This window comes from Poeciliopsis prolifica, unplaced genomic scaffold, assembly GCF_027474105.1.
Source record: "Poeciliopsis prolifica strain line A6 unplaced genomic scaffold, Auburn_PproV2 SCAFFOLD011, whole genome shotgun sequence".
Classification (NCBI taxonomy): Eukaryota; Metazoa; Chordata; class Actinopteri; order Cyprinodontiformes; family Poeciliidae; genus Poeciliopsis; species Poeciliopsis prolifica.
The window spans coordinates 11035691-11063184 of record NW_026562386.1 but is presented as its reverse complement, the minus strand read 5'-3'; the positions used below and the strand labels follow the sequence as shown (position 1 = coordinate 11063184).

Genomic DNA, 27494 nt, shown 5'->3' with positions numbered 1-27494 from the left:
GTAGCTGTATTGTGCTTTTTCTACAGTTTTGACCTTCTTTGTATTGATATAATTAAACGCATTAAAGCTAAGGCTGCTCTGCTGGGACTGAGACGACCTCTACAAGGATCCCGGAGGTTAATTTTCATTTTTGTCTTGCCCGACATTTTAGCTAATGATACACAGGAGCAGGTGGCTGTTTTTACATACTTTGACACCAGATGCATCTGTGTTGCGCTGATACACAAATGATGACATATTAACAGTACAATTAGAGAGAAAGTATCCTTCACCCTTCCAAATAAACATCCACAGGCTTCCTGAAAGAAAGAAAGAAAGATAGAAAGAAAGAAAGAAAGAAAGAAAGAAAGAATGAAAGAAAGAAAGAAAGAAAGAAGGAAAGAAACTGCTAGAAAAACTAGCAGTTTTAAAATCTACGTTGTGGGACCAATGCTTAGACTGCTGTAGTTATAAATAATTGTTCCTCTAATTGTACTCACGTCAACCAATTTTATACTACAGTTTAAAGATATAAACTATAAAAAAAACACACAAAAAAAACACACAAAAAAACACTTAGCTAAAATAGCTAACAAGTTTGATAGGACAGGTTCCAAGAAATATATCCAATGCTTATATCAGGGACCTTCCCTTCCATTTTAGGTCTTAAAGATCACAAAGTGTTTGGAAATGGGAACAGAGAATAAGGCAACAAAGAAGTTGAAAAATGAATTTGTTGCATTCTTCAAATACAATTTTGTTCAAATTGAGGTACTTTTATTACACTGAGCAAAAAAATAATAATGTCTGGAAAATAAAAAGTGGCCAAAATAGTGGAAATGTTCTTTCATGTTAACCAACTGTTGTGACTCACTTACAGCAGAATGCTTGCCATATTGATTACACATAAATAGGTACAAGATACAAGTTGTATTCTATCAATGCAAACATAAACTGATGCCAAATAACATTAAAAATATAGCCAATTTGGACTCTGAAAATGAGGAGGCTGCATCCCAACCATTTTTCTAAACTCTTTTATGCATCTGAAAATACTTCTAAACAGCCAAATCAATCATTGCTGAGACCAAATGGAAAGTGTTGTAGCCTTCTCTTTATCAGTTGATCAGCAGTGAGCAGAAATAGATGGGGTAGGGGAAATCATGCCCCTGTCTGATTTATACAGCCGGAAAAACTCTGATCCCAGCTGTTACTCTGACATCTGATTTAAAACAAATGTAAAAGGGAGAAGAGAAAAAAAATAAACTGTTCATAAGAACCTTTGTATACATTGTGTATGTAAAATCTTGTAACAAAAATTTACTGATATTATACTTTTGTAGCGAGAGAGAATATGTTATGCCACAGTGTGTATAGTTCTGAACCCATCAAAGTTAGCTTGTCTTGCTTTTTTTGAGGCATGTCAATATGGGCTTCCAAGAATGTGAAACTTAGGTGACAGAACTGCTACTGCAGACAAGATTACAGGGAGTGAATTCAAGTCTAGGCAAAAAAAGTGTTATAATGGAGTTGATGAAAAATAAAAACCTGTGAATGGGAAAAAAAAAACAAGTTTCTATTCATGTCGCTTAATGTGACATGTATTTCTTAGCAGATGGTGAACAAAGCAGCAGCACTTCAGTTGGTGTTCTACCTGATCATCATTAACCAGAACACTCTGCAGAAATCAAGCTTTATTTCACTGCAGTACTTTGTAATCCACTTAGAAAGGCATCAGTTTTTCTCCATTTTAATTATTACATTCTTATGATCACAATATGCCTAAACATTTTTGTTAATGATACCAGTGGAACAGTATCTGTGTGTCAGAGAAAGTTCTTTTTATTTTTACAGTGAAATAACTGTAATAAAAAGATCTTTTTTGCACTGTGTTATTTTTTTATTTTATTTTATTTTTTCAGAAGTGCCACACAAGTACAATAGTTGTTGTTTATTTCATATCTTAGCAGCTATTGGGACCAAGCAATTAAACACAATTGATGAGGCCTGACTCTCCAGTGTGTGATTACATTTCCAGGAAGGTACACATATGGCTGAGACATATGGCACAACGAAGATCCATAAAGCTCTCCAAAAACAGCATTATACATAAAAAATTAATCAGGTATCAGAATTTTTAATATTTGAAACAGAAAACAATCAACTGGAAATGTACCTTAAACCTAATCTGACTTTATTAAGGCAGGACAAAAATCAAAAGGAATAAAACTGAATATTTGAATAGGACTGGGAACAAAAAGAAAAAAAAAAACTGATACAGCTGTAAGAGTATCTTTTTGCATTGATTCTTTGCAGACTTTTGACTACATCAGTTTTTCCTACAGGATGCTGGTCACTGGTTGCTGTATTAAATTTCAACATGCTGTCTTTTGTTTTCAAAATACTATATTGTCTTCAGTGTGCATTGCTATAATTTTGTTCCAGCTCCAATTTTTTGAGTATGTAGAATATTAGCTGGCTAATGTTACACCGAGATCAGTCAGGCATAACATTATGACCGCATGCCTAAAAGCACTCCCAAACAAGCCCTGCTCTTTTAAGGCATTGATTCATCTTGGACCCCAAAGTTGTGCTGCAGTAAACACTTTTAAATCTTCTTATCTGTGTAGCTGGCATGTGTTGTACTTGATTGATTAAAAGGATTGTTGGAACCTCAAACTTGTAGTTCTGTTCCTCAACTAGTTTCGCCTCATAGTAGGGTGCAGGGTGAATCATAGGATGAATCACATCCTATGATTCACTAGGATGTAATCATCAATTTTGAGGAAAAATAGTTTACTAGCTGCTAATATATCTTACCCAATATTGAGGAGATGAATGATGCAATTGAGCTCACTTGCCAGTGACTTGTTGCTTAAATGTTAAGCACAGATGATGTTCATTTCAGGTCTCGCTATTGAATGGAGAGTGTGAAACTCAGGCTTTTGTTAGTTTTGACGTGGTAGAATAATAGAATAGAATAGAATAGAAACTTTTTATGATATTCAAATATTTCAAAATCCATTTTATACATCTAGGTTAGACACTGTCTTGTATTAAAAATTAATTTAAAGAACTACACATTAATATTTACTGGTATATTGTAAGTTTAGTCTTTTAGTAAATCTTCACAAGCTTTGAACAGTAAAACAGGCTCTCACCACCACTACATTTTGTTGCTTTGTACATGTGACAGTGCAATGACAATACAGTTGAATTCTATTCTATTTTATTCTCTGGCAAGAAATACTTAAATCTCATTGTAATTTAATTTAACTTCACATTATTATCAGAACATTTTGTGCTGCACCCTAATTTGATTATTTTTCCTCTGATCCCAATTCAGGCCAGTTGACTCATAAATTATGTTAGGTATATAAACTGCAAAATATATGAATAGGGGTCAAAGTGACCAGCATCTGAAGCTCTCATAATTGGCATTATTTGCAAAAGTTATGGGGGAAAATCGAATATTATTTGTGTATAAAAATTTAAGTAAATTTCATGACCTCATAAATCATTATTAACTTAAGAAATCGTCTTTGTTGTGACTTTTTTTACCCTCTGACACCGTGGTGATTCCAGGACGCTCTTCTTTACAGAATTGCTCCCGCTGATTGAAATTTACTAGATTTTAATCGTCCTTAAGCCTGTTTATCTTCACTGGTCCTTTTTACTACTGTGATTCTTTGCATTTTTTTCTATTGTGCTGTGGATTTGCTTTGGTGTTTGGGATTATTGTCTCATTTTATGACCGGATTTCCAGCAAATCTCAGCTGCAAGGCAGATGGCCTCGCATTTTAATCTAAGCTACAATATGAAAAAATTGATGACCACGGTGCTCCTTACAAATAAGCCCTCATTGTAAAGCTTTTTTTTCATTCTCTAACATAAAGTTTAACAATCAATGACGAACAAGCTAAGGCCTGGTTTCAGCTTTAGCTCAAAACCTTAAGCAGTTCCCTTACTGTTGGATTTCAATGTGTGCTAGATAGAATGAGTGTTGAAAGAAGAATTTTTTTTTACTTTATTGAAGGTTTTCTATACAACAAATACGTTTTTCGTGTAGGATGAATAAGTTATTATATAATTCCAAATTATTGTAATGTAGTCAAGTAATTTTCTCCAAATTATCGAACAGCAACTCCGTTTATTTGGAGGACTTTATTAGTACTGATCAGATTTTTGTGGCCATTCACTGGTTTATGGAAAACCGGAGAATGGTGATACTAGTTCTGGTCGAACTATGAAAGAAGATAATTGAAAATATTTTGCCATTCATTCCTATGTCCACATATGTGACTGTGTTTTAAAGAGGTTTTAATCTAAAAGTAAAATGATTTATGAGTTCTCATTTAAAATGTTTTCAGCAACAAATCTTTGTGCGTTGTGAGAAGCATGTCTCAATTTCTAAATTCAGCATGTTCCATGGCAGATGTTGAACGCTCAAAAAGATAAAAACATTCCATGTCAGTCAGCATTTTATGCACTTACTCAAAGTATTGCTCTCGCTTGCTCTCTCACAGCCTGAATGACCTGCAGAGATGGCTCGACATGTTGTAGAAAGTAGTTTCTTTTTCAATACTTACTACATCCTTCAGCTTCTTCTGACTTAACATCTCACAGTTTTTAAAAATAAATCTAGCTAAGCCCAAAACTATTTACAACCTGCAGATTTAGATTTAAAGTAATCTAAATTACTTTAAATCTAAAGTAATTAGATTTAATTTAATTTAATTTTACCTACATGTTTTTGCTGACTAGAGGAATTCTATAATGGATTGGCCAGAGTTCACAAAATCCATGGAACATGTCACAAGAGATGGATCATCAAAATATGTATAATTCCAAAACAAAAAAAACAAAAAAAAAAAAAAAAAAAAAAACACACACACACACACACACACACACATATATATACATATATATTTGTCAAATATCTAATTTTATTTTATGTTATTTTTTTTTACTGTGTTCTGATTAAAATGTTTACATGCATTTTCTTATTATTTGACAACACATTTTATTGTAATTTCTTTTAAAAGAGCATAAATCAATGTTGGCTCTTCCTGACAAAATGCATGTAACTGAGTCAGGTTTGCAGGGTATCTTGCTTCGACACACCTGTGCACATCTGCCAACACAATCTTCTATGGGAATGAGATAAGGGTTGAGTGATGGCTCTAATGTCCTTAAGCCACTTTGTAACTAATTTGGCGGTATGCTTTGAGTCATTGCCCATTTGGAAGACCAAAATGTGCCCCAGCTTTAATATATTGACTGTTAATGTTTGGAGGTTTTGCTTCAGTATTTCTCTTCATGATGCTACTGGTTGAAGTGCACTAGTCTGCCCCAAAACTCCCACAAAGCAGCTTTTACCTGCTTCAGATAGTGTCTTCACAAAATGATTTCCTTTCATCTGAATTTGATGTGCAAATTAGTTGATATGCAAATTTTGCACAAAAACATGCTTTTTCTGTTCCAGAGAATAGTTTACCAAAGAGTGAACCAGACCAGTGGAGGAACACAATTTTGTTTCTGAAATCTTGGCTGATATCTTGAGATTTTTCTCAAAATGTCATACAAAGAGTCACTGTCATTGTCATACATACATCCACAGGTTAGCACGAGTTAATCTTAAAAAGTCATGAGATGATCGTCCTTTCAGCTGACCATTTTGTTGAGAAATATCACGATCTCTCTCATCATTTGAGCATTTAGCATGTTGGAAAAATAAAAAAAAAAGAAAACATTTAATCTGATTTGATGTCAGACAATGAGTAAAAAAAGTTGTCTTTTCATAAGATGGTTGTAAAAAAAAAAGTAAAAAAAAAAAGAAGATCCTTCAGGTGTATTAATCCACTTTGGATGTAAAGTATCACTGGGCCCTTCATTATAATTCTTATGGTACACTTAATAAGTTTGTAAAATAATAAAATCTGTTGTGAATTTCCACAATGCATTTAATAAAATAGAGAGGAAGTAGTATACAATATGCCACTTAAGTCTTATTTATTACTATGTATTTTATGTGACTTGCAAAATTGATTACCTTATTTGATTACCTTAGAATGTCACATTTAATGATGCCTGTTTTTTAAAAAGCGACCATATTTGGTGATCAAAATTATAAATAATTGCAAAAGACCCATCCTGTCCCATGTTTTGAGTTGCTTTCTTTCCTAAATGTTATATATTGTGTGGGTCAGATTTTTATGAAGAGGAGTCTCTTCTGCCTGACACTGCATTGTGTTCCAGGCACCACTGAAACATTTCTTGAAGGACCCCTTTTTAAGTCGGTCATCTAATCTTGTTAACGCGGACTAAGCCTTCTCCTGAGTGGATTTGACCGTACAGAATTACTGTGTCACAACCAATCTAATGACCAATTGGAAGAAACGAACAATCCATAATCACATCAAAATGATCAAAAATGTAATGCAGTTAAAAGGTTTCTTTTTGGATATTGAGAAAAAAAAAATCAAGATAAATTTTGAGGGAAAAATCTACAACTAAACTTTACCAAAAAATAAACCAATATGTCAATAAGTGTTAGCAGTATGCTGGAATAAAAAAAGACAAAACTCACATTCACAACTAAATGTACTTCAGTTCATCTGCCCTCGGGGGTTTCCTGCCCTCTGCTTTCTATGTGTGTGTGCGTGTGTATGTTGTAGGTCCGTGGACAGAGATCCAGGTTGTAAGTAGGCAGCTGACTCACCCAGAGGCTGTTTGGTGATGGTGTGTGGCTTGTTGTCTGTCCTCAGGGGAGCTCTCTACTCTACTTACGTGAGGGGGGTGGAGGGGTGTCTGGTCTGGACTGACTGTGACTTTCATACTCCTTCAGACAGCAGTTCTTGTTTGTAATGCCACTGTGCTCAAGTTAAATGGGAGTAGAGCGAGCGTGTTAGGGCAGGTACGGTGTGATGAATACATGCATCGGATATACAGGTTGTTAAGGTGGACCAAGGTTTTAGGCGGTTAGCTTCCAAATGGCTAACAGTTTGAGTCATGCCATTGCCACAGTTTAAGCTCTTTCATTGAACTTCCAGAGTTTTAAAGTAATGCAGCACATTCTGGTGGTCTAGTGGTGAAATAACTAAAAAATGCATCTTACTTTTGAACATAAGCTGAAATTTAGCTTCAAGCTGCTCTATTATCTTACAATGCACAGTGTAATTTATCCGAATTAAAAAAAAAAAAAAACTAGCAGTTTCTGTGTTTTACTGTGTATGTTTTAGATTCTTTTTTGCTCAGCACTAGTGCTTAATTTAAGAAGAAACACATTTTTAATAAGTCATCTTACACGTTCCCTTTCAGAATACTTAGATAGATCCTCCTGAACTCCACCAAAAAATTATTTCATTAAACTTTGTTTAGAACAAACAAAACTGAGATCAACTCATCTGTTTGTCAGCTGACAGCATCTCCGGCTAAGACAGGCTGAGCTAACTTCTCTTCTGTCACTAAGTTACGGAGAGCTATCCAAATGGTCTGCCTCTGTCACTTTGCTTTTCCCATAACGACTCTGAAACGAATGAGCACCGGCTGGCTGCTTTGTGTTTTGTTTTCACTGTCTGTGCAAGCTCCCTGTTTAAACAACACAGAAATTGGTCTGCTCACCGGCCTGGTGCTGTCTGCCATTTGCTCAGTGCCTATTTCTCCAGAGTCTCTCTGAGGCTGAATTCGAATTAAGTCATCTGTTCACTTTTTCTGGTTTAATTTGCCATCATCTTGGAGGACGATCCTGACCTCTTTTGAGTAGCTGTAATATTGTAATCATTAGCTCTTAGGCATCAATGACACATTAATGTGCTCAGTGTCACACTGTGTTTTTCCCTTTTTGCTGTAATCATTGCAAATAGTACTATTTTAAATTCTTAGTGGAACTTAAATAATGATTTAACGGTGTAGGTGGGTCGGCTTGTATTTGCCCTCCGGTGCTGTGTGGTGGGTTTGATATGCCCAGATGTTAGCAGAGAAAAGAAAGAAATGCTAATTACTACTCATATTTTCAGGCGTTGCACGTAGAAACTCACAATCCTTCTCCCAGATTCATCTCCCATCTTGAAAACTGCTTATCTTTTTTAATCTGTCTTAATCAGTTTTTCTTTCCTATCTTCTAATTCAGCTTAACATGTCTGGTGCATAGCAACAGAGGTATTGCTACTGTTTTACCATTGAATTAATTAATCTTATTAAATGTGTAGTTCAGAAAATTTCTAATCTCTGATTTATTGTTTTATGGAATTAGTGTTTTTGGTAATTCTTTCTTTGACGGAGCGTGCTTAAGACTGACATGACACTGTCATAAACATAACACCTGTCATGAACATGGAGTCTTTATGAATGTCTGGGACTATTGTCATGAAGTGTCATTTGGTTAATAATGACTTTTAATGCAAAGTTGCTTTAAAACTTGCATTGAAAGTCCATTAAAAGTGCCAACTATGCATTATTTTGTAAATAATAACACTTTAATGCAAAGGTGGTACTTACAATGGACTTATACATTTCTCTATTTTTATTGTTTTTGCTTGATTGATTAATCTAGAGGAATATTTGTTAATAATAAAAAATCTAAGACAAATATAAGCTTACAATTTTTATCACAAACAACGAATTAACTCCAAAAGATTTTGAGAAATATAATAAATAAAATGAAGCCAACTAGTCATGACTTTTAAAAATAAAAAGACAGAATATTCAGCATGTTGTGTGTCATGTATCATACGATTGAACAGGAAGTGATGTTCAATACATTTAAGTAACAAAAAAAAACTGCACAGGAACATAAAAAATGTGTCATTTATTTAAAATGTGATCATGACGATTGTAACATTTCTGTGACAGAATACATTTCACCAGCATGAAGTCTGCCCATTAACTCACATTTTTAATAATAAACAAAGGTGCAGTCTTAATCAATGATATACGGGTTCAGATTTCTGTAAAAAACATTTGCCCAATTTAGTCAGAAAATTATGTAGACGGGTAATATGTCAAACTCTGTAGAGAGGATGGGCAGCTTGATAAACCTATGGTGACGTTGTCTCTTTTGTGAGCTCATTAGTTGCAGCTATCACTCATGCATCCCTGCAGATCTTTGAAACCCTGTGTGTGTTTTAAGACTTAAATTATTCCCAAACTTTAGACATAAGTGTTTTCCTTACAACAGTTGATGCTGTAAAGTTTTAAAACTAATAATTTATAAAACGTACAAGTCAATAAAAGCATTGATATTGATGGATTATTGTACACAGTATAATCAGGTATGAGGACCAATCACATACATGTGGTCGTGCATGGAAAACCGTAGCTGCCCTTCCAGGTTTTGAATCAATAATCTGATCTGTTTCTGTGTTCATGATGCATTACAGCACGCAGTCCTAACAGATATAAGAGCACCGGTAAGCTGTTGTATTGAGACACGATGCAGAGTCCTGGCCGCTCGGGACTCCACGCTCTTTGTTCCAATTTCCTCTACAGCAATCCAGGGCAGAGTTAAGGCACTGTACTTTTCTGATTTACCTAAGCACATGCAGTCACAGCTGAGAGGCTGCAGAGCGTGTAGAGGAGACTGTCTGCGGTGCAGGTGATTTGTCATCAGATGAGGTTCATTAAGGCTGGCACTGTGTTGTTGGGCCAACCACTGGTGTGGAAAAGGGTCATGAATCAGCCACATTCCAAGGATGATTTTGGTAATATTGGAGATATTGCTTATTGATCCCATAGAAGGGTTATGGATGTTACTATTAAATTCACAGCAGTTCTAAATGAATACTGATTTCTCTTTGAATCAGAGAGTGAAAGTTGAAAAAAGAGATTTGATGCACTTAATGGGTCCACTTTCTAGTTTAAAATTAAAATTATGGAAATAATATTGAAGGGGGAAAGTCAAGAAACATTGATATTTTTGAGCTTTATGTCATGTTATGATGTTACTCCCTCATCAAAAATATACGTAGAGTATTTATTTAATTCTTTCATGCGTGTTTGAGGAATCCTTAAATCTCTCGTGGAAGCACTATATGGTGCCCAACAGCAACGACTGTCCATACAAAGCGTTGCCTCTTTACCCAAAGCTCCTCTTTGGAGCTGCAGTCTTCAGCTGAGCTCTTGCCCCACAGAGCACCCTCTCCCCCTACTCATCTGCAAAGCTCCATCAGACTAGCAGCAGCAGCAATTAGCAAACACCTGGTGGAACTGCGTGCCTGCTAAACTTATCATGCAGATACTTCTCAGTCCAGTATTTCTAGGAATAGTTGTAAATTCCACAATGGGGCAATGTTGCAATGATGTCACATTGAGGCAGTTTCACATAGAACTGCCCAAGTTTGAGGCATGAAATTGCAAAGTCAAATTTCTTTTAAGTTATGTTTGATACATTATTTTCATAATTGAAAATAACATACTTGATTTTGCTTGAAAATACATAATACCGCCCCCTTAACAAAATAAATCATTTAGTGTGGTGCTGTACGAGTTATCAAAGCCCACTTCTTAAAGTCCAGCTTATCCAAAATGTAAGCTGGTTGACCTCATTTATGTCATTGCCGTTATACTCTGATATGAACAAAATGAGATTAGACTGAACTCATTCAATTATACTTAAATGTGTCAATGTCTGGAAAAAGTGTTTAATATGTAGCTTAAATCTTAAAAATATTCAACATTTTTATAACAAAAACTGTGTTCTATGATCAGATATACTTCAAACAGCCATAATGTAATATGATGCAGATATTGGGTGACAAATAAGGCCAGGGCCATGAATTAATGTTTGCAGACAGGTTGTTTCAGAACGTCAAGTTTCCTTCCATAGCCCATTGACATGTGTGTTCTGTGAGTCGGTGACTCCAAATTGCCTAAAAGTGTGAAAGTAGGTGTGAATGTGTTTGTCCGTCTGTACGCATCAGCTATGGGACAGACTGGCAACATGTCCACACTGCAGCTCAACTCTCACCTGGTGTGTTCTGGGATATATTCCAGGCATACGTGATCTTTAACAGCACAGTGAAGGAAACACGCCATTTTTATTTATAAAAGAATATGAAATATGTGCACAAAATTACAAAAAAATATATTACATTTAGGTTTGAAGAAATTACTTGACAGTGACACCTATTTTTTGTACAATTTGAGATGAAAACATTAAGTAAATATACAACAGTTTATGGTATTTACTCAAAAAGTTTAAAACAAAATGTATGAAACCTGGTTGTTTTAAATCAAAACATTTTTAATAATGAACAAAGTAAGATATATATAGGGGTCTTGGTGGCACAATGGCATTGCTGCCAAGAAGCAGGAGGATACTCGGTTCAAATCCCAGCCTGGAGGTTTTGTTTACATGTTCTCCTTGTTTCTGTGTGGCTTCTCACTGGGTACTCCAGTTGTTAAATCATTTGTTCGATCTAAATTAACCCCGGGTCTGAGTGTGTTGTTTCTGATTAATTAACTGGATAGTTGTGGCAGAGAAACACAGCAGATTAGTCACTCTTAACTAGGTGCTATAGGTGGTGCTCCTACAGAGTTCAGGTATTTATTTGCATTAGCCCTTTTTCCAGACCAGTTCTCAAGTCAACCTCCTCAAGTCTTGTTTTAAACACCAAATCTTGCAACAAAGAAACATTTTCTTGCATTCAACAATTACAAGCAGCCGGTAAGTCCATTCCTCCTTTACCACCCTTATGACACTGTCTGGGCATTTTTGTCACGATGAAACATTTTGCAGTAATTGACTTCTGTGCAGATGCCTGTAAGAATGAAAGCATTTTAAGCAATACAAAGCTGCTCTTCTGTTTTCTGAAGGGCCCCTTGTACCACAAGGCAGACCCCGTCACTACTACCAGGTCCTGTTTATGAGACCAAAAAGTGAAAGGCATACATTTTTTCATTGGCTTCACATGATGAAAGTCTGTGCTTTTTGCTGGAAAATTGCTTGTCTTTGTAAGAAAAGAAAAACTGTAGTAGTCATCTCTTATCCAACTGACCAGCAGCGGAGAGCAATGAGTAACAATGGGTGAGTGCAGCGCTATTCTTCAAATAGGTTGAAGAAACCTATTCTAGCGATGCATCTTCTCAAGTATCTCAATAAATTGAACATTAACCTGTAAGAAAGAAGAAAAAGTTTACTGGTATAAGAAAATCCTCTATAATCTATGAATGCCTTCATCCAGGTAACCTACAGAAACCTGAGATGCATTATTCCATAGTGTTTGCATGTATTCAGTCACAGTCGTTTCTTGCACATTTAACTTAACTGATAATCAAATAAAAAAGAAAATATGTTCACTCAGTTTGGCCAAATATGTTGGAGTTTTTCCACAGACTAAATGGTTTAATGATTTCTCTCCATGTTATTCATTTATTTGTACTGCGCTGTCTTTTTGGATCATTGTTTACTTTTACATGGGAAAGCACAAAACACCAACACTACTGAGTTTGTTGATAAAATGTGTTTTACTTCAACTTGAACAATGACTAACTTTCTCTTTTTTCTTCCTATCAATGATTTTGATACATGCTTCTTTATGATTTGCCTTTAATAATCTTCTCTTCTTTATATGTACTCTGCTTTATGTCCTTCTCTATCCCTTGACCTTCCCAAGCCTTTTTATTTGTCCAGCAAGATCTTGAGAAACTGATCCATGCAGTTATCTTTAGTCGCATTGATTACTGCAACGTCTTCAAAGATCAGTCTAAAAAGTCAGTCAGAACGCTGCTGCTCGCTTTCTCACTAAAACTAGGAAACTAGAGCTCATCACTCCAGTCCTAAAGTTCTTACACAGGCTCCCTGTAGCTCAGCGAGTAGATAAAATACTTTTGTTTATAAATCACTGAATGGCTTAGCACTAAAATACATTAAAGACCCGTTGTTTTATCAACCTTTCAGACCATTCAACTATTTTGGTTCAAATATACTCTGCATTCCCAGAGTCAGAACCAATAACTGGTTACTGTATTGTTTTTATCATGTAAAGCACTTAGAACTGCGTTGTTGCTGAAAATGTGCTATACTAATAAACTTGACTTGACTTGACTGGACTAACCCTCTTCACCCCTTTCTTTTCCTGCCATCTCAAAACACCCCTCCTCTCCAGCTGGGTTTGTGAAGTCGCCACTGTCTGAGACTAAGCTTACCGGGGATACCTTTGAGCTGTACTGCGAGGTGGTCGGTAACCCCACTCCAGAGATCCAGTGGTGGTATGCCGAAGTCAACCGGGCCGACTCCTTCAAGCAGCTTTGGGACGGAGCCCGCAAGCGCCGGGTGTCCATCAACACAGCCTACGGCACCAATGGGGTCAGTGTGCTCGGCATCACACGCCTCACACTGGAGGACTCGGGGACCTATGAGTGCAGGGCAAGCAACGACCCCAGGCGCAATGATCTCCGACAAAACCCGGCTATCACCTGGATCCGCGCCCAGGCCACCATATCAGTGCTACAGAGTGAGTGATCTATGTGCTGTAGTACCTAGATGATGAACAAACCCTGTCAAACCCATTCCAATCTCAAAGGAGCCCAGTCACAGTACTGAATAAATTACTGTTCTTCAGTAATTTTCTAAATCCTTCATGCCAGTGGTTGCATTTTATATTTTGGTTTCTGGATACAGTTTGGTTAAAACTTAATGTTTTCTTAGTGAGTTCCCAAAATTCCCCTGAGAATTTAGATGATCACAAACCCAAGAACTAGTCTTTTATCTAGCCTTGTTCTGTCTTCTCCAGATCTTTATTTCTCTTCGGCCATGTGTCCTTTTCCAACATTCCTCTTATAGTGTTTTTCTCTGTATTCCGATTTCATCCTGTTTTCTATTTCTAGATTCATTTGTGATCTTGCTTTCCCATCATGTCGTGCCTCTTTTGTTGGGCTGATTGTTTTATTTACTTCAAAGCATTGCCTCCTAAATGCAGTGGAAACCTCGTGGTGCTTTGAAGTAAGGGTACTTTTGATTTAGCCTTTTCACTCTGGGCATGGTGTAAATGAGACTATAAGAAGACACAAGGAGGGGATCCATTCGGGTGTGAAACAGTGATTCCTGCTGTCAACTTCTTCCTGATAAAAGGAAACATTTACTGCTTTCAAATTTATGTGTGGTAATCCAATAACGGTACGACCACATGGGTCCCTGGAGTGTCTCATTTCTTCTTGAAGATGAAATTTTTGCTTCAACACAACAGTCTCTTTGGGTCTGTCGGTGCAGTTTGTTACCTTGTCCCTTCTCACCCATTAAGTGTGTGACTGTGAATCAGTAATGACATTATATCCCCTAACCTTCAGCTCTACACACACATGTATTCAGCTGGACCCTTCTAATCTGTGCGTGCTTCAGTGCTCTGCCCACTGGAGCACAGGGAAATGTGGAATGTTGTTAGTCATAGTGAAGCTTTGAGAAGTTTAGAGGAGTCTGGTCTGTGCTGACTTTTGGGTAAAATTTCATATTTTTTCTGAGTGCTGTGTTATTTAATGTTTGGCTAATGCAACTGCATTTGTCTCATTTACATATTACATAATTCATCTCTATTCTGAATTTACTCCCTCACACAATGCAATTTGTCAATACTGAGAAACAAATGTTTGAATCTACATGTGATAAGCAAATTATTCCATGAATATTACAAGCTGTACTCAATAGTTATTTGGATGCATAGTTTGCAATTTTGAAGACTTGAAGTCAGTTTGTCTCTTTTTGCATCTGTATTTTTGTCACATAAGATTTTGAATGTGAACCATTCTATACCAGAAATCATCATATGGATATGTAAACGCTACAAAGGTTTGTAATAGAAATGTGAAACTTTGCATTTTCAAGTAAGCGTAATTCCTATTTTATGCCTGATTCTATCTAAAATAAATCTGTATAAATTTGATCTGAGTTTTGGTACCCAAAGTTTTAATAGTCATACAATACAGCATGAGATGACGTATTTAAACAATTACTATATGAAACATAAACCTATAACAACTATGTATTAGAGCTAATTGTCAACTGTTTGCTTAAAACAAGCTGCTATTTTGATCAAAACAACATGCAGTAACATGAGTATTAATTCCACAAAATAACAGAAAATAATAGTTTTATTAGAGCTGAATCTTCCAGACAAATATAGATTTCTGCATGTATTCACAAACTGAAGCTCGACTAAATGTACTTCTGTTATGAATCGCTCTTTGCCTTCCGAAATGCCTTGATTCTTAGCATTAATTAATCTAACAAACATTCTTCAGAGATTTTGGTCTATCGTAACATTACAGCAAGACACAACTCTATGCATCTTATGAATTTTCTGTTCCATAAAATTCCAATTGAGCTTAATTGGTGTTAGTTCTGCTGAATCTGGAGGCCATTTGAGACATGATACACAATCCAGCTGGAAGTAGCTGTTAGAAGAAGGTATGCTCTGATGATAGAGATGTGGGGAAAGTCAGCAATAACATGAAAATGGGTTGTGATTTTTAAACGGCTCACAACTGGAGCTAACAGCTTAAAGTGTCAAAAAATATCTTCAACACAACCACCAAACTGAACTGTTGATACAAAACAGGATGGATTATCAAACCAAAACTACTCTGACCTGGACATCTAAAAGTCACAATCAAAGAGTTGGTTGTCATGTGGTTCTTGGAGCTATTGAGGTCTTTCTATCATTTGGAACTAGTTCACCAATTTCCTCCTTTGCACCAACAAGGCATTTCATCTACACAACTGCCACTTTAGGTATTTTCAAATCGTTCACCAAAACTTGATCTGCAGCAATCTTCCCCACCTCCAAATGCAGTGAGCTTCTCCCATGTGATTGGCAGTTCTGCAGTTTGTGATAACAAGCAAGTGAAGAGGGGTATCTAATAAAGTGGTTGCTCAGTGTATTTGACAATCAATGGAGCATCTTTTTGAGTGCAGGAATTCACCACAAAAGCAATAGAAAATGATCTTGATCTCTACTTTTGCAGAGCCACATGCTTTAACTACATCCAGATATGGTCACATATGGGAAAGTTACCCCACTTATAGCAGCAACAGCGTGTCCTACAAACAACCTTCCATTAAAATTGCCAGTGGACCACTCTGCCACGTTGCTAAATGCTAATTTATGTACCGCACGTTGTGTGTGTACGCATGTCTCAAAGATACTATTAATAGCACATGTGACTCTCCTTTGTAAGAGAGTGAAGGGGGAGGGGAGACGTGTCCCCTCAGCTATTTAGTATCCAAATGTACAGGAAAAGGGTGAAGTGAATGCTAAAAGAAGTCATTTGTCAGTCTCGCTAGTTCCTTCTGTAGCCTCCCATTTGTTCTCTTTTGCTTTGCTCGTGGCTCTGCAGCAGCAGCCAGTAGTGGGATTATGATGCTTCTCCTCTCTGCTCCTCCCCTCGGGAGCTCCGTTGTTGCTATGGTTGGCCCGCCCTGAAGAAGGGGGAGGGGCAGTGCGGAGGAGGCCTCCTGCTCACAACTCAAGGCAGAGCAAAGGGCACCTTGCTCTCAGATGACATCCTTTACTGTGATAAACCCTGGTATTGTTTCATAACCAGCCTGGATAGCAGTGTAGATGTCACTGTGCTTGCATGTTAATGTGGATCCCAAATAAAATTAATCAATAACCAAGGAGCCACATATATGCATCTAAACTTGTGTTTAAAAAATTTACTCTGTGTAACTAGAATGTTGCTCAGAATACCCTGATTATCTTTTCTAACATATTTTTTAAGCTTAATTAGCAGACAACATGTTCAGCTTCTGTGGCTGAGTTGGCTAAAAAGAAAGTGCTTGAGTTGGTGTCAGGAAAGACAAGCATTTAATATAGCGGTTACAAATGAAACTAAAGGAGTAAACAAGTATCTTATTACAGAGTTGCAATTGATTTTTATCATGACTGTAGGCATGAGCCTGATAATAAAATTAAGTGGCATGATTGCCTTAATAGTGTCATCTTTACACACAAAAAAGTAACTACTTTGATTTAAAACTAAAAATCAATAATTACTACTACTTTAACATAAGAGTGCGTAGTCAGCTACTTAATTTTAGCTTGCCAGTTTCTTTTAAAATAACTAAATTTAAAAGTTATTGTTGGCATTTTTTTAGTTTTCACACAAAGACTTGATATTCTTTACAACCTAAAATGTTTCTAAGTATCCAAATGTATCTTTCTTCTAAGAAAAAGGTCTGATAGCCTCCTTTTAGACAGGTGGCCAGAGGTGTTGCAAAAGCATGGGAGAGTGATCAGTGCTGCACTAGAAAATACTGGTGACTCCAGCTCTTTCAGATTGTCAGATTTTCAAATATAGAAAAGATGACCCCACTTTTCTTTTTATTTTATCCTCTATTGTGCTTCTGATCCATTCTCTGAGGATTTTAAAATCTAATTTATTAACGAATGTCTTAAACAACCCATCCACTAATATTTCTATAAGAGCAAACATCCCTTTTAATCTGTCAAATACCACTTTAGGTTTTTAAAATGTGAATCTAAAGAATTCATGCACTTAACTATGCCTTTTTGTTTATTTGCTGTGTGGACTTCACTTCATAGTTTCCCTCCTACACAGATCATTTAAAAACAGCACACAGCCTACAGCTAACACACCACAGCATGTGAGAAACCATTAAATATCTTCGAGCCTTAGTTCCGGGATAAGATCTGACTGTGTCTATCTTCCAGAACCAAAGATCAATGCCTCTGATCAGATCGTCCTGCCCCTGGACGGACCTGTCAAATCGGTTACCCTACATTGCAACCTGACTGCTGCCCATACGCCCCACAAGGACAGCTTCTGGATGAAGAATGGACGCGAGATTCCAAACACACGGGGAGAAGAGAAAACCAGATCGTTCAGGTGACAAAATCCTTTGAATACACATTTCACTGCTCATCCTAAATCACCCATTTAAAGCAGCACTTTCAGATAAAATAAAGCCATTGTGCGAGCAATAAAGAAGCAGAGGTAATCTCCGTCTCAGCGGGGTGTGAAGACATTCTTGGAGATCAAGACCTTGCATAGACTGAGGCTATACAGTATACTGATTAGCTCTCAGCTGGAGGTGACAGAGGTGCACACAACTACATGCATGCTAACTCAGGTTTGTTTTTCTGCTTGGTTGACTGACGGTGGGGGATTTTTAAAAAGTAGAACACAGACCACAGAGCAGAAAAATAAGCAGACAGTGCACTAAAGGCTCTGACAAAACTCACCACAAGCTTGTCTATGTGATCACTTATGTTCAGGAAGCTACAGATCATAACTTTCTAAATGTACAGGTTTCTCTTAACTATGTTAGTTTAGTAACTCAATTCAAAAAGTTACCTCATAACTCATAACAGTTGTTTTTTTAAAAAAAGTCTTTATGCGATGATTATTCCTTTCAGCTAAAGAAAACCCAAAATTCAGATCCCCCCTTCAAGCTACTGCCTACCTTCTACCATACATGCCGGCTCAGACGTCACCCGGCCAAACAATGTCTACGTCAGGTGCACACAGGTGCTGGGGAACCAGAGCACCTTGATGACAAATGGGCTACTGGAATGCTACTATTCAAGTAACCCTAATCAGAGAGATTACATGGGAAGACTGGGGAAGGACATCCCCAGTCAACACTATGTGCTCAGTGTTTGGCCTAAAGAGAATGAAGGGAGAGAATGTGGAGAAAGTGTCTCTTCTCCACTCAATCAGCTAAGGTGTACTCTCAATGGCAGGGTAATAACAGAGCAGACCCACCAAGGCTGGAGACTGAACAATACTGCAAATCTGTCCAAACTCAACTTTTTATTCCATACATTTTCCTTCCACTCAACCTTCCAACAATACGCTTACACTGTAAGCTTCTTTTGCAGTGACCTTTGTGACTTACTTTCCTTGTGGATTGTGTCAGTCACTGTCTGCTGGGCACGTGTTAGGTCAGTAGTTTTCCCCAAGACTGTTGCAAAACTTATTTGAAAGAAAATTATAATCTATACAGATTATAATTTTTGTGTAAAGAAGTTGAATTTGGGATTTAATAGCTGTAAGACATAATCAAAAATAACAGAAGCAAACACTTACCATCCATCCATCCATCCATCCATCCATCCATCCATCCATCCATCCATCCATCCATCCATCCATCCATCCATCCATCCATCCATCCATCCATCCATCCATCCATCCATCCATCCATCATCCATCCATCCATCCATCCATCCATCCATCCATCCATCCATCCATCCATCCATCCATCCATCCATCCATCCATCCATCCATCCATCCATCTAATAAAACTGAGCCTCCACTCTGTCATTTGCCTGAATAAATAGTTCCTGCTGTCACACAGAATAATCATTTTAGCAGAGAGCCACTGTCAGCCCCCATAGACATACCACATACTCTGCCTAGCCACAAGATAAGACCAATTGGTCACTTCCTTGTCACACTACATCAGCGAAACTCTGAACATTACAGCTAAAATGCCTGTAGCTCACTTTCCTGCAAAATACAGGGCTGCAGTTTTGTAATATCTGAATGAAAGGCCATGATTTCTTTTTCACAGCCTTATGAGTTCCTTAGGCTTTCACTGATTTAATCAAAGCTCATTATGCTTTGTGAATTCAAAGCTAGATGCCTTAATTTACTGGATTGTTTGCAGTGCAAATAATTTGTGGAAAAAAATAATTTGTTGGTGTTTTTTGTGTAATTTCTTGCAGAATTTCTAAACCTCGAGCAGATGATTCGGGGGAATACATGTGCGTTTACACATTTGATAAAGCACCAAATGCAAACGCAACAATTGAAGTGAAAGGTAAGTTTTCTCTGAAACAAGATAGCCAAAGTGAACATTTTATGGTTCAAACAAATGTCCAGTAATTTTCTCCCTAAAGTACTAAAACATATGCAAAATATGCAGCTTATAGAGCGATTAAAGATGTTGAATGAAAACTGTTCACCAAAAGTTGTGACTATAGAGTCATTTTTGTCAAAAATGCTTGCATCCAAGCAGTGCAGTGGTGACGACAGGGAGAATACCTGAGGCTGTTGTCACTCTTGGCTTTACTGAGAGTACAATCTAGCGAAATGGACAGGGAGTGCACACACTCTCCAAAATATGCAAAGAACAAGGCTTACAAGGAAACGTTCATAAGAACTGTGACCTATAAAAATGAAGTGCTATGGTTAAAGAGGAAAGGAAATACAAATTGTTGGGCCTTATATAACTTGCCTCATCTGGCCATTTGGATACTTCTGCATTCTGTATTTTAATAACCTGTGCTAGTTCAACACGTAGCTTGCAATAAGGCGGTGCATAAAAGAAGGATCGTTAAGTATTTCAAGCCAAGCTGAAGATGAAGGAATATTACATTAGTTTCTTAGAAAAAACGAAAGTCAAGTAGGGTTTTATCAGTTCCCTCAATTATTGCAGGACGACTGTGAACTGTGAACATGGTGTCATAGCTTCTCTTATACAGTAATAACATCACTCATAGGTTATTGGGTGTACTTTGTGTGCAAGATTCTAAAAGATGAGTTCCCTTGAGAAAATAAGAGTGGAGTGAAGCAAAGTATCTCCACTTATAAAATCTGCAGCAGACAATTCACAAGATACGACTGAAAGAATGCTGTTACATTTAGTTACACCTTCCCATAAATACTGTGTTAAGGCTTGTAAAAAAAAAAAGTCCAGTACAGTGCCTTGCAAAGGACTCAAAGCTCTTAAACTTAGTCATATTTTTTTTCAATGAGCAAACACAAATGTTGATGTAGTTTTATTAGGGTTTTTTATGAGAAACCAACATCAGTTTGAACAACCAAGGCAGAAACCACAAGAGTTAGTCTCTTTCAGAGATTTCACAGACTTGGTCTCAAAACAGGGAACCATTTCAACTGTCTACAACTGTCAATATGTCATGTTATTATGGAACCACACTCTGTTAAATATAAGGTCAAATATCAACACTGAATAAATGATAAATCAAACCAATGTAATCAATAAGTGGAATGGATTCTTAGTCGATTGCATGAAATGCTGATAATGAACAAACATTTTACCAACACCAACACTTAGTGCATAACTGTGAAGTGGAAGAACAATGGAACATGATTTTTACTTTTCTTTTTCACAATGAAAATATTTATATCTAGTGTTGCAGAATCAAACTTTGTTTCATTTACAGCCTTTAGTCTATTGTATTGTGTCCCTTTAAACATCTAAGCACCTGACATTTATCCGTTCTTCATTTCATAAAGGTATTAAGAAATATTATGTAGAAATTTTATTTAGATTTGTCAGGATACAGCGGACCTGAAGCAAATATATACAAAACATTGAACATCTTTTATGATTACCATTTATGCACAATTTTATGTTGCCTTATCACATAAAATCCAAATAAAATACAGACACTTGGGGTCATAACGGGACAAAATGTGAAAAATTCAAGGGCTGTGAACAACTTTTAAAAATTCCCTTAGGTCTTCCTTAAAATGTTACATGTCAACTTAAAATATCTAGAACTTGATTCAAAGAACTTATCCTGTTCACTCAAGTGAACAACAAGGAGTATTGCAAGTTCTTTAAAGTAATGTTTTCATTCAAGAAGCCATCAACCTAAATAAGGAGTCCTCTGTGAGGAAAGGCAGGTCAAACCCTCTTCAAGAGAAGATTGCCTGTGTAGTGCATAAGCCAATTTGCAGCAGCATGGCTGCAGTGCATACTGAGCCAGGCCCGCCTCTTTGTAGCCTGATTGCATAACACAGATGACGGCTGTACGTGTTGCTTTCACTGGATTGTCAGATGACAGCACTAGTCACCATTCAAACTGTTATTTCTGCAGTGGTTTGACCACTGAGGTTCACTATCTGCCCCCAGTGGAAAGATTTAGTATCTGAAACTGTCAATGAAGGACTTTCTGGTGACATTGAGGGAAATAAAGTAAAAGAGACTGCAACAACAGCCTTTTTATGTCATATGTCAGTAGAAGCACTGGAGCTAAAAAAAAAAAAACATTTTTTTTCTGTCCGCAAACTCTTGTAATTTTCTGGATGTGATTGAGATCCACTGTGACCCAGGTAAGCAAGCCCACTGTTAAGCAAGCCAGCTTTCCACAGCACTCCTGGCAGCAGTTCACTGAGATCCCTCGCCTACAGTGTCCTTGGCACACTCATCCTTGCAGGACTCAGCTCAGAGGCAACAGATGGAGGGTTCTGTGATGTTGTAGGATTAAGGCTCAGAATACAGGCCCAGCCATCTCTGTGGCACGAGTGGACTTTATTGTCTATGATATGAAGCATACTATTCATACATATTTGGTCCTATTATGCATATCAAGTTTAATGTAAGGCAAAGCACCTTTCTTGCTCAGTTTTGTTTCAAGAAAATAATAAAGCGTCACAATACATTTTTTCATGAACCAAAGTACCAAATGGGAAAACTGATATGATTTAGCACTTAAAAAAATATTATGTCTGTTCAATCATCTTTTCAGAAAAAAAAATTTTCTGACAGGTTTGACCTTGTTCCCTTTCACTCATCCCTCTCACATTTATCCCACTTTACCACAGTGTGGCTCACGGAAATTACTAATCAAGAATCAGGAGTGTGAAATGGGGGTTTCTGCTAGTTTCAGCACCACTCAAAGGGCTGCCTGTGCTCTGTCAGTCACAGAAACGTCACAGAAGGGATAACGCATAAGTAAGCTTGGCCGCTCCCCTGCTCTGAGAGCACGTGTGCACCATAATTAGAGTGAACTGATGTCACTAAAGAGCACAGAGCCCTCCTGCCCTCTGCACACTGCTGAAAATTTGTCACACCCAGTTTCTGTGACGTTAAGATTAGAGAAAAATTGCTAACATGGTGCTAAAAGGTGTCTCAGAGTATTTTACTAATCGATTATCATTGCTTTTCTTTGCCTTCTGATATCTTTTCATAATCAGCATGCATTACATAGAGAAAGTCTGGATCATTATTTTGTTGTTAAAATTCTCATTTTAAGGAATTTGCCAACAAATTACAGTGAATGGGAACATCTGGAGGCTTTCGTATTATGCTGATGCAACCCTACCCCCATCCGTGACCTCAGTATGAATGGTATTGAAATGCTTTAGTCCCATGTAGAAACAGGCTCTGCATTTAGATGGAGGATGTATAGGACAGTTCATAAAAATAATTTGAGTTTACAGGAAAAGTAAATATCTTTGCAGTATAGTTGACATATGTAAACAAATAGGGTTCTGCTAGCACTTAAAAAAAAGCAAAGACAAAGAATAGTTGAAATAAAGTATTTCTCAAGATAATTTGAAGACTATTTAGCCTCAACATTTCCCTTGACGAGGTTCAACTGCATATAAATTAAAGCTGGCTGGTTATGTTGTCTTTTTGAGTGTTACTTACCAATTTATGTCACTTGGACCCATGAAATATAACAAATAATGACATTCAGTGCTTAAAAAAGTATTGATACTCCTTGAACGTTTACCCATTTGGCTACATAGACCTACAGTCTTATTGAGATTATGGAAGACTAATACACAACATGCTTTGTAAGTTAGAATTGTTTTTGCATTTTTTTCATAACAGTCTCCCACCTAAGGTGGGCATCTCTGTTCTTCTCTGGTTTAATACTTTACTTGCGGTTATGACATAACAATATGTGAAAATGTTCTGGGCTGAAAATACTTTAGCAAGTATTACACGTTTAGTAAAGAAATTTATTTAAAAAATCAACAGAGAGTTACTTTGCAAAGCTGCTGCAGCAGCAGTTGAACGAGATACAGAACCTGAAAAGAACTGAATGCATCTGCTGCTCCGTCTGCCTCTGCAGTGAGAAATAGCCATGTTGTGTTGAAACACATGATACCACATTCCCATTCACGATGGCTCTTTTGTCGGAGCCCCTTTTCTCCACATCCTCGGGAGTCACACATTCCCCAGGAAGAAAGAATGTGCTGTAAACTTCCTCTTCCACTCTTGGTGACCTGTCGTCTTTTGTTGAGATTTTGAAAGCTTAATTAGTGCTCCTTCCTGTAAACAACTCACTAGCCTTCTGCTGGTGACTCATTAGAACAGACGTGAAAAATGAATAGCTATACCTGCAAACGCCACTTAGCCTGTGCTGCATCCACGTTATAGTTAATGGAAACGTCTGAAGAGAAAAAAGCTCAGAAAAACAGTAGCCTAGAGAAGCCTTTTTGAATCTTAAAGACACAAATAACTCCTTTGAAACTAAAACAGATAATCCTTCACTCCATATTTATGCCCTTTGGTAAGACTGTAAATCTTTATATGAATGTTTTTTCTTCCTCTAGTTGAGTTGTTAATGATCTGTTTTGCAACCCTAGCAAAACCCTACATCATGGGGCACAAGCGAAGTGAAAATAAAAACGAGGGGGAAAATGCCATGATGTACTGCAAGTCTGTCGGCTATCCACACCCAACTTGGACATGGCGAAAAGTGGACGGAACATCTTACAAGGTTTATATCAAATTATAAAAAGCTAAAAATATGCGCAGATGCTGTAGTATGAAGAATTTTACATTTTCTAGCCAATATTTACTTTGAGAAATGGTCTCTGATTTTCAGGATATTGACAACTCGACAGGACGCTTCTTCATCACAAACAGAGACAACTACACAGAGATTAACATACTGAACCTAAATATAACCACAGATCCTGGAATATATGAATGCAACGCAACCAATGTGATTGGGAACACTGCAGAGACCACAATACTACGAGTGCGCAGCCATCTTGCGCCGCTTTGGCCTTTTCTGGGAGTGCTCGCAGAAATTATCATCCTCGTCGTCATCATCGTTGTGTATGAGAAACGCAAGAGGCCAGATGACATTATTGATGGTAAGAAAATCTTCAGATGGAAAGCAGCTATGAGTAATAATCTGAAGGGGGATTAAATTATGACATGTGAAAACAAACTTTATGAGACAATTGATTCTTTCTTCAGTAAATCTGTAGATGTTTTCTCAGCAGATTAGAAAATTTACACACACACACACACACACACACACACACACCCCCACACACACACACACACACACACACACACCACACACACACATATATATGCATGCACTGTACAAACCAAAAATTAACCCAAAGTTAATTTTGTTGTGGAGGAGGTCTGGAGAGACCAACGGGCTTTATATAACTCTTGGTAGTTAATTCTCCTTTTATGTATTTAGTATTTCATGTATTTAGATGCATACAAATGTGACCTTTATATTTTCACACTTGGAAATTCGGCAAAACTCGGTCTGGAAAGAGTTGGCTAGTCATACAAAGCTAGAAGCAGTTACGAGACGTACAGAATATTGCCAGAATATACTTTTTTTTTTAACTTAATTGGTTACTATTCTTTTCCCCTTTCACCTTTCGTCCATATGGAACCATATTCTAAATGGGTGGTAAGTGAGAGATCCTGCATGGCTATGAAGATCTGTTGTCACTTTGTATGTTTTTTTAAACCAGCCTACAGCCCATTTGCAATCCTTTTTATCTTGGATGATACATTGCTTTGATTTGAAACATTTTTATTTCCATGAAACTGAACCGATGGTACTCTGATCCATTTCCTTAATATAGATGTAATATAAGAGATACATATTTTGACAATCAATATTTTTATTCGTAAAATAGTAATGTAATTTTTTTTAAATTATGCAACATACAATCAAAATTTTAGATGAATAAAAAAAATATACATAAAAAACAAGGTATTTACCAGATTTTAAATGTGAAACCGGTTCCAAGTGGAATATGTAAACTAAGCCAAAGAAACATAATAATAGAACCGAACATTTCAGACAAGTATACAGGACTGATATGCATTCCTGTCAGAGGCTACAAGAAAATGAAAAAGGAAATAGTAAGATGAAAATGCAGAAAATATTTTTAAAGGATTTACCACTGTGAATTTAGTAAGAATTAAGTACGCTTTAATTGGTGAAAACTATAGAGAATATACTCTATAGTTTGCATTTAGATCACCTTTAAGAAAGTAGTACAATAAAAAACATATTCATTCCCTAGTTTTACTGAACAGCAAATACATCTGTTTAGGAGATATTAAAAATATTAATGAACCTTTATTTTGGGGACTGCTGGGTTTTTTCTCGGCAGTGTTCCTGCTATCTGTAATCAGATACCTAGGTCTGGTTTCTGTTTTTCTTACTGAAGCTGCGAGCCAACCCGATCTGCGGCAAACTCGCTTCGTCTTGCTGACTCAGCACTAAAACTTTTTCAAGAAGATGCAGAAAGCCACAAAAATCCATTTTTTAAACAAACTGTAGCTACAGCCCATTGAGGAGAGTCCCTAAAACAGCTTTATCAGCAGGACTTCCTTTCCTGCACTGCCTCTCTCTGCGTGGTCCCTGCTCAACCAGTGGCCGGGCCCACTCAGCCACACACACACAGAATGGCAGAAACAAGACAGAACAATGCATTAATCTCTAAATATTGGTAGAAAATATTTCAAAGTGCTTGTATGTGTCTGTCAACTACATATCCCCTTACATTTACCATTATAGTTTTTTTTGCCGATAACTGAAAAATGTTTTCCAAGCATTCATTATACTACTGCAAAATTAAAAAATATATATATGAAATTGGTTTTACAACATAAAATGAAACTGTCTTTGTTTTTTCTTGCATTTTTACATGTATTATGTATTTTGTGGGTCCTAATAATTTTAAAATTTTATTTTTAGGCCACTTTTAGATTATACAGGTCTTTGTTGGTGGATAGATTTTTTTCTTATGTAAAACCAGTCTAGTATTTATTTTTGTCCTTTATTAAAAGTTATTTAAAGATACAAAGCATTCACGGGTGAAAAATAGCAAAATGTCTGCAAGAGATAAATATGTATACATATATCTATATGCAAGGGGTTATCCTGCATAAGCTCTGTGCACAGTTTTTGGTCAACCAAAAATTGAAGCGATTAAGGTAGATTATATTTGCCATGTTTATGTCATTCAAATCAGGATGAATCCCAGCTCACAGCCTTTCTCAAATCTCCTTTTAACATTCACTGTTCCCAGAGGTTTTGGACCCTGTCTGCGTGCGTTATAATTTCGAGTCTCTTGATGGCTTAGCTGCGTTGGAACACTTTTTAACTCTGCAGCCAAAGGCTTTGATGCAAAGGCTGACATATCTGTACCTGCTGCTAAAATGACTATTTTTGCTGTGTGATGAACTTACTAAATAGCAAATGTTACATAAAGAGGGACACCAAAATGTTTTATTTGTAAAAGTGAAATCACAATTTATTTTTCACAGATCTTTTGTTAAACCACTAAAATCACACAGCAAAAAGCTGTTAGTGTGCTTGCAAAGGCATAACAGTAAATTTGTGTTGTATACATATGAAGTGTGATAAAACTGCATAAGCCGACAGATTTTCCTCCTCTTGACAGAACCATGTTTTTCTTTTTTTGGTCTAACATTATAACTGCCATAATCTGCTCCATTTTAATGCCATGGAATGCTGCTAATGCTGCTTATCCCTGACTAATAACTGCATGGAAAA

At 36.9% G+C, this 27494-nt stretch overlaps 1 protein-coding gene across 2 annotated transcripts in view; it reads left to right on the top strand.

Moving 5' to 3' along the window:
- Nucleotides 1–27494, top strand: part of nptnb (neuroplastin b) — a 34490-nt gene that overhangs the window by 5533 nt on the left and 1463 nt on the right. Inside the window, exons 2-6 of one of the 2 annotated variants that reach the window (XM_055036746.1) lie at nt 13086–13433; nt 17646–17820; nt 19662–19756; nt 24289–24422; nt 24531–24804. In XM_055036746.1, the coding sequence (XP_054892721.1) occupies nt 13086–13433; nt 17646–17820; nt 19662–19756; nt 24289–24422; nt 24531–24804 (1026 nt within the window). The remainder of the gene's footprint in view (nt 1–13085; nt 13434–17645; nt 17821–19661; nt 19757–24288; nt 24423–24530; nt 24805–27494) is intronic. The other variant, XM_055036747.1, reaches the window with a different exon arrangement.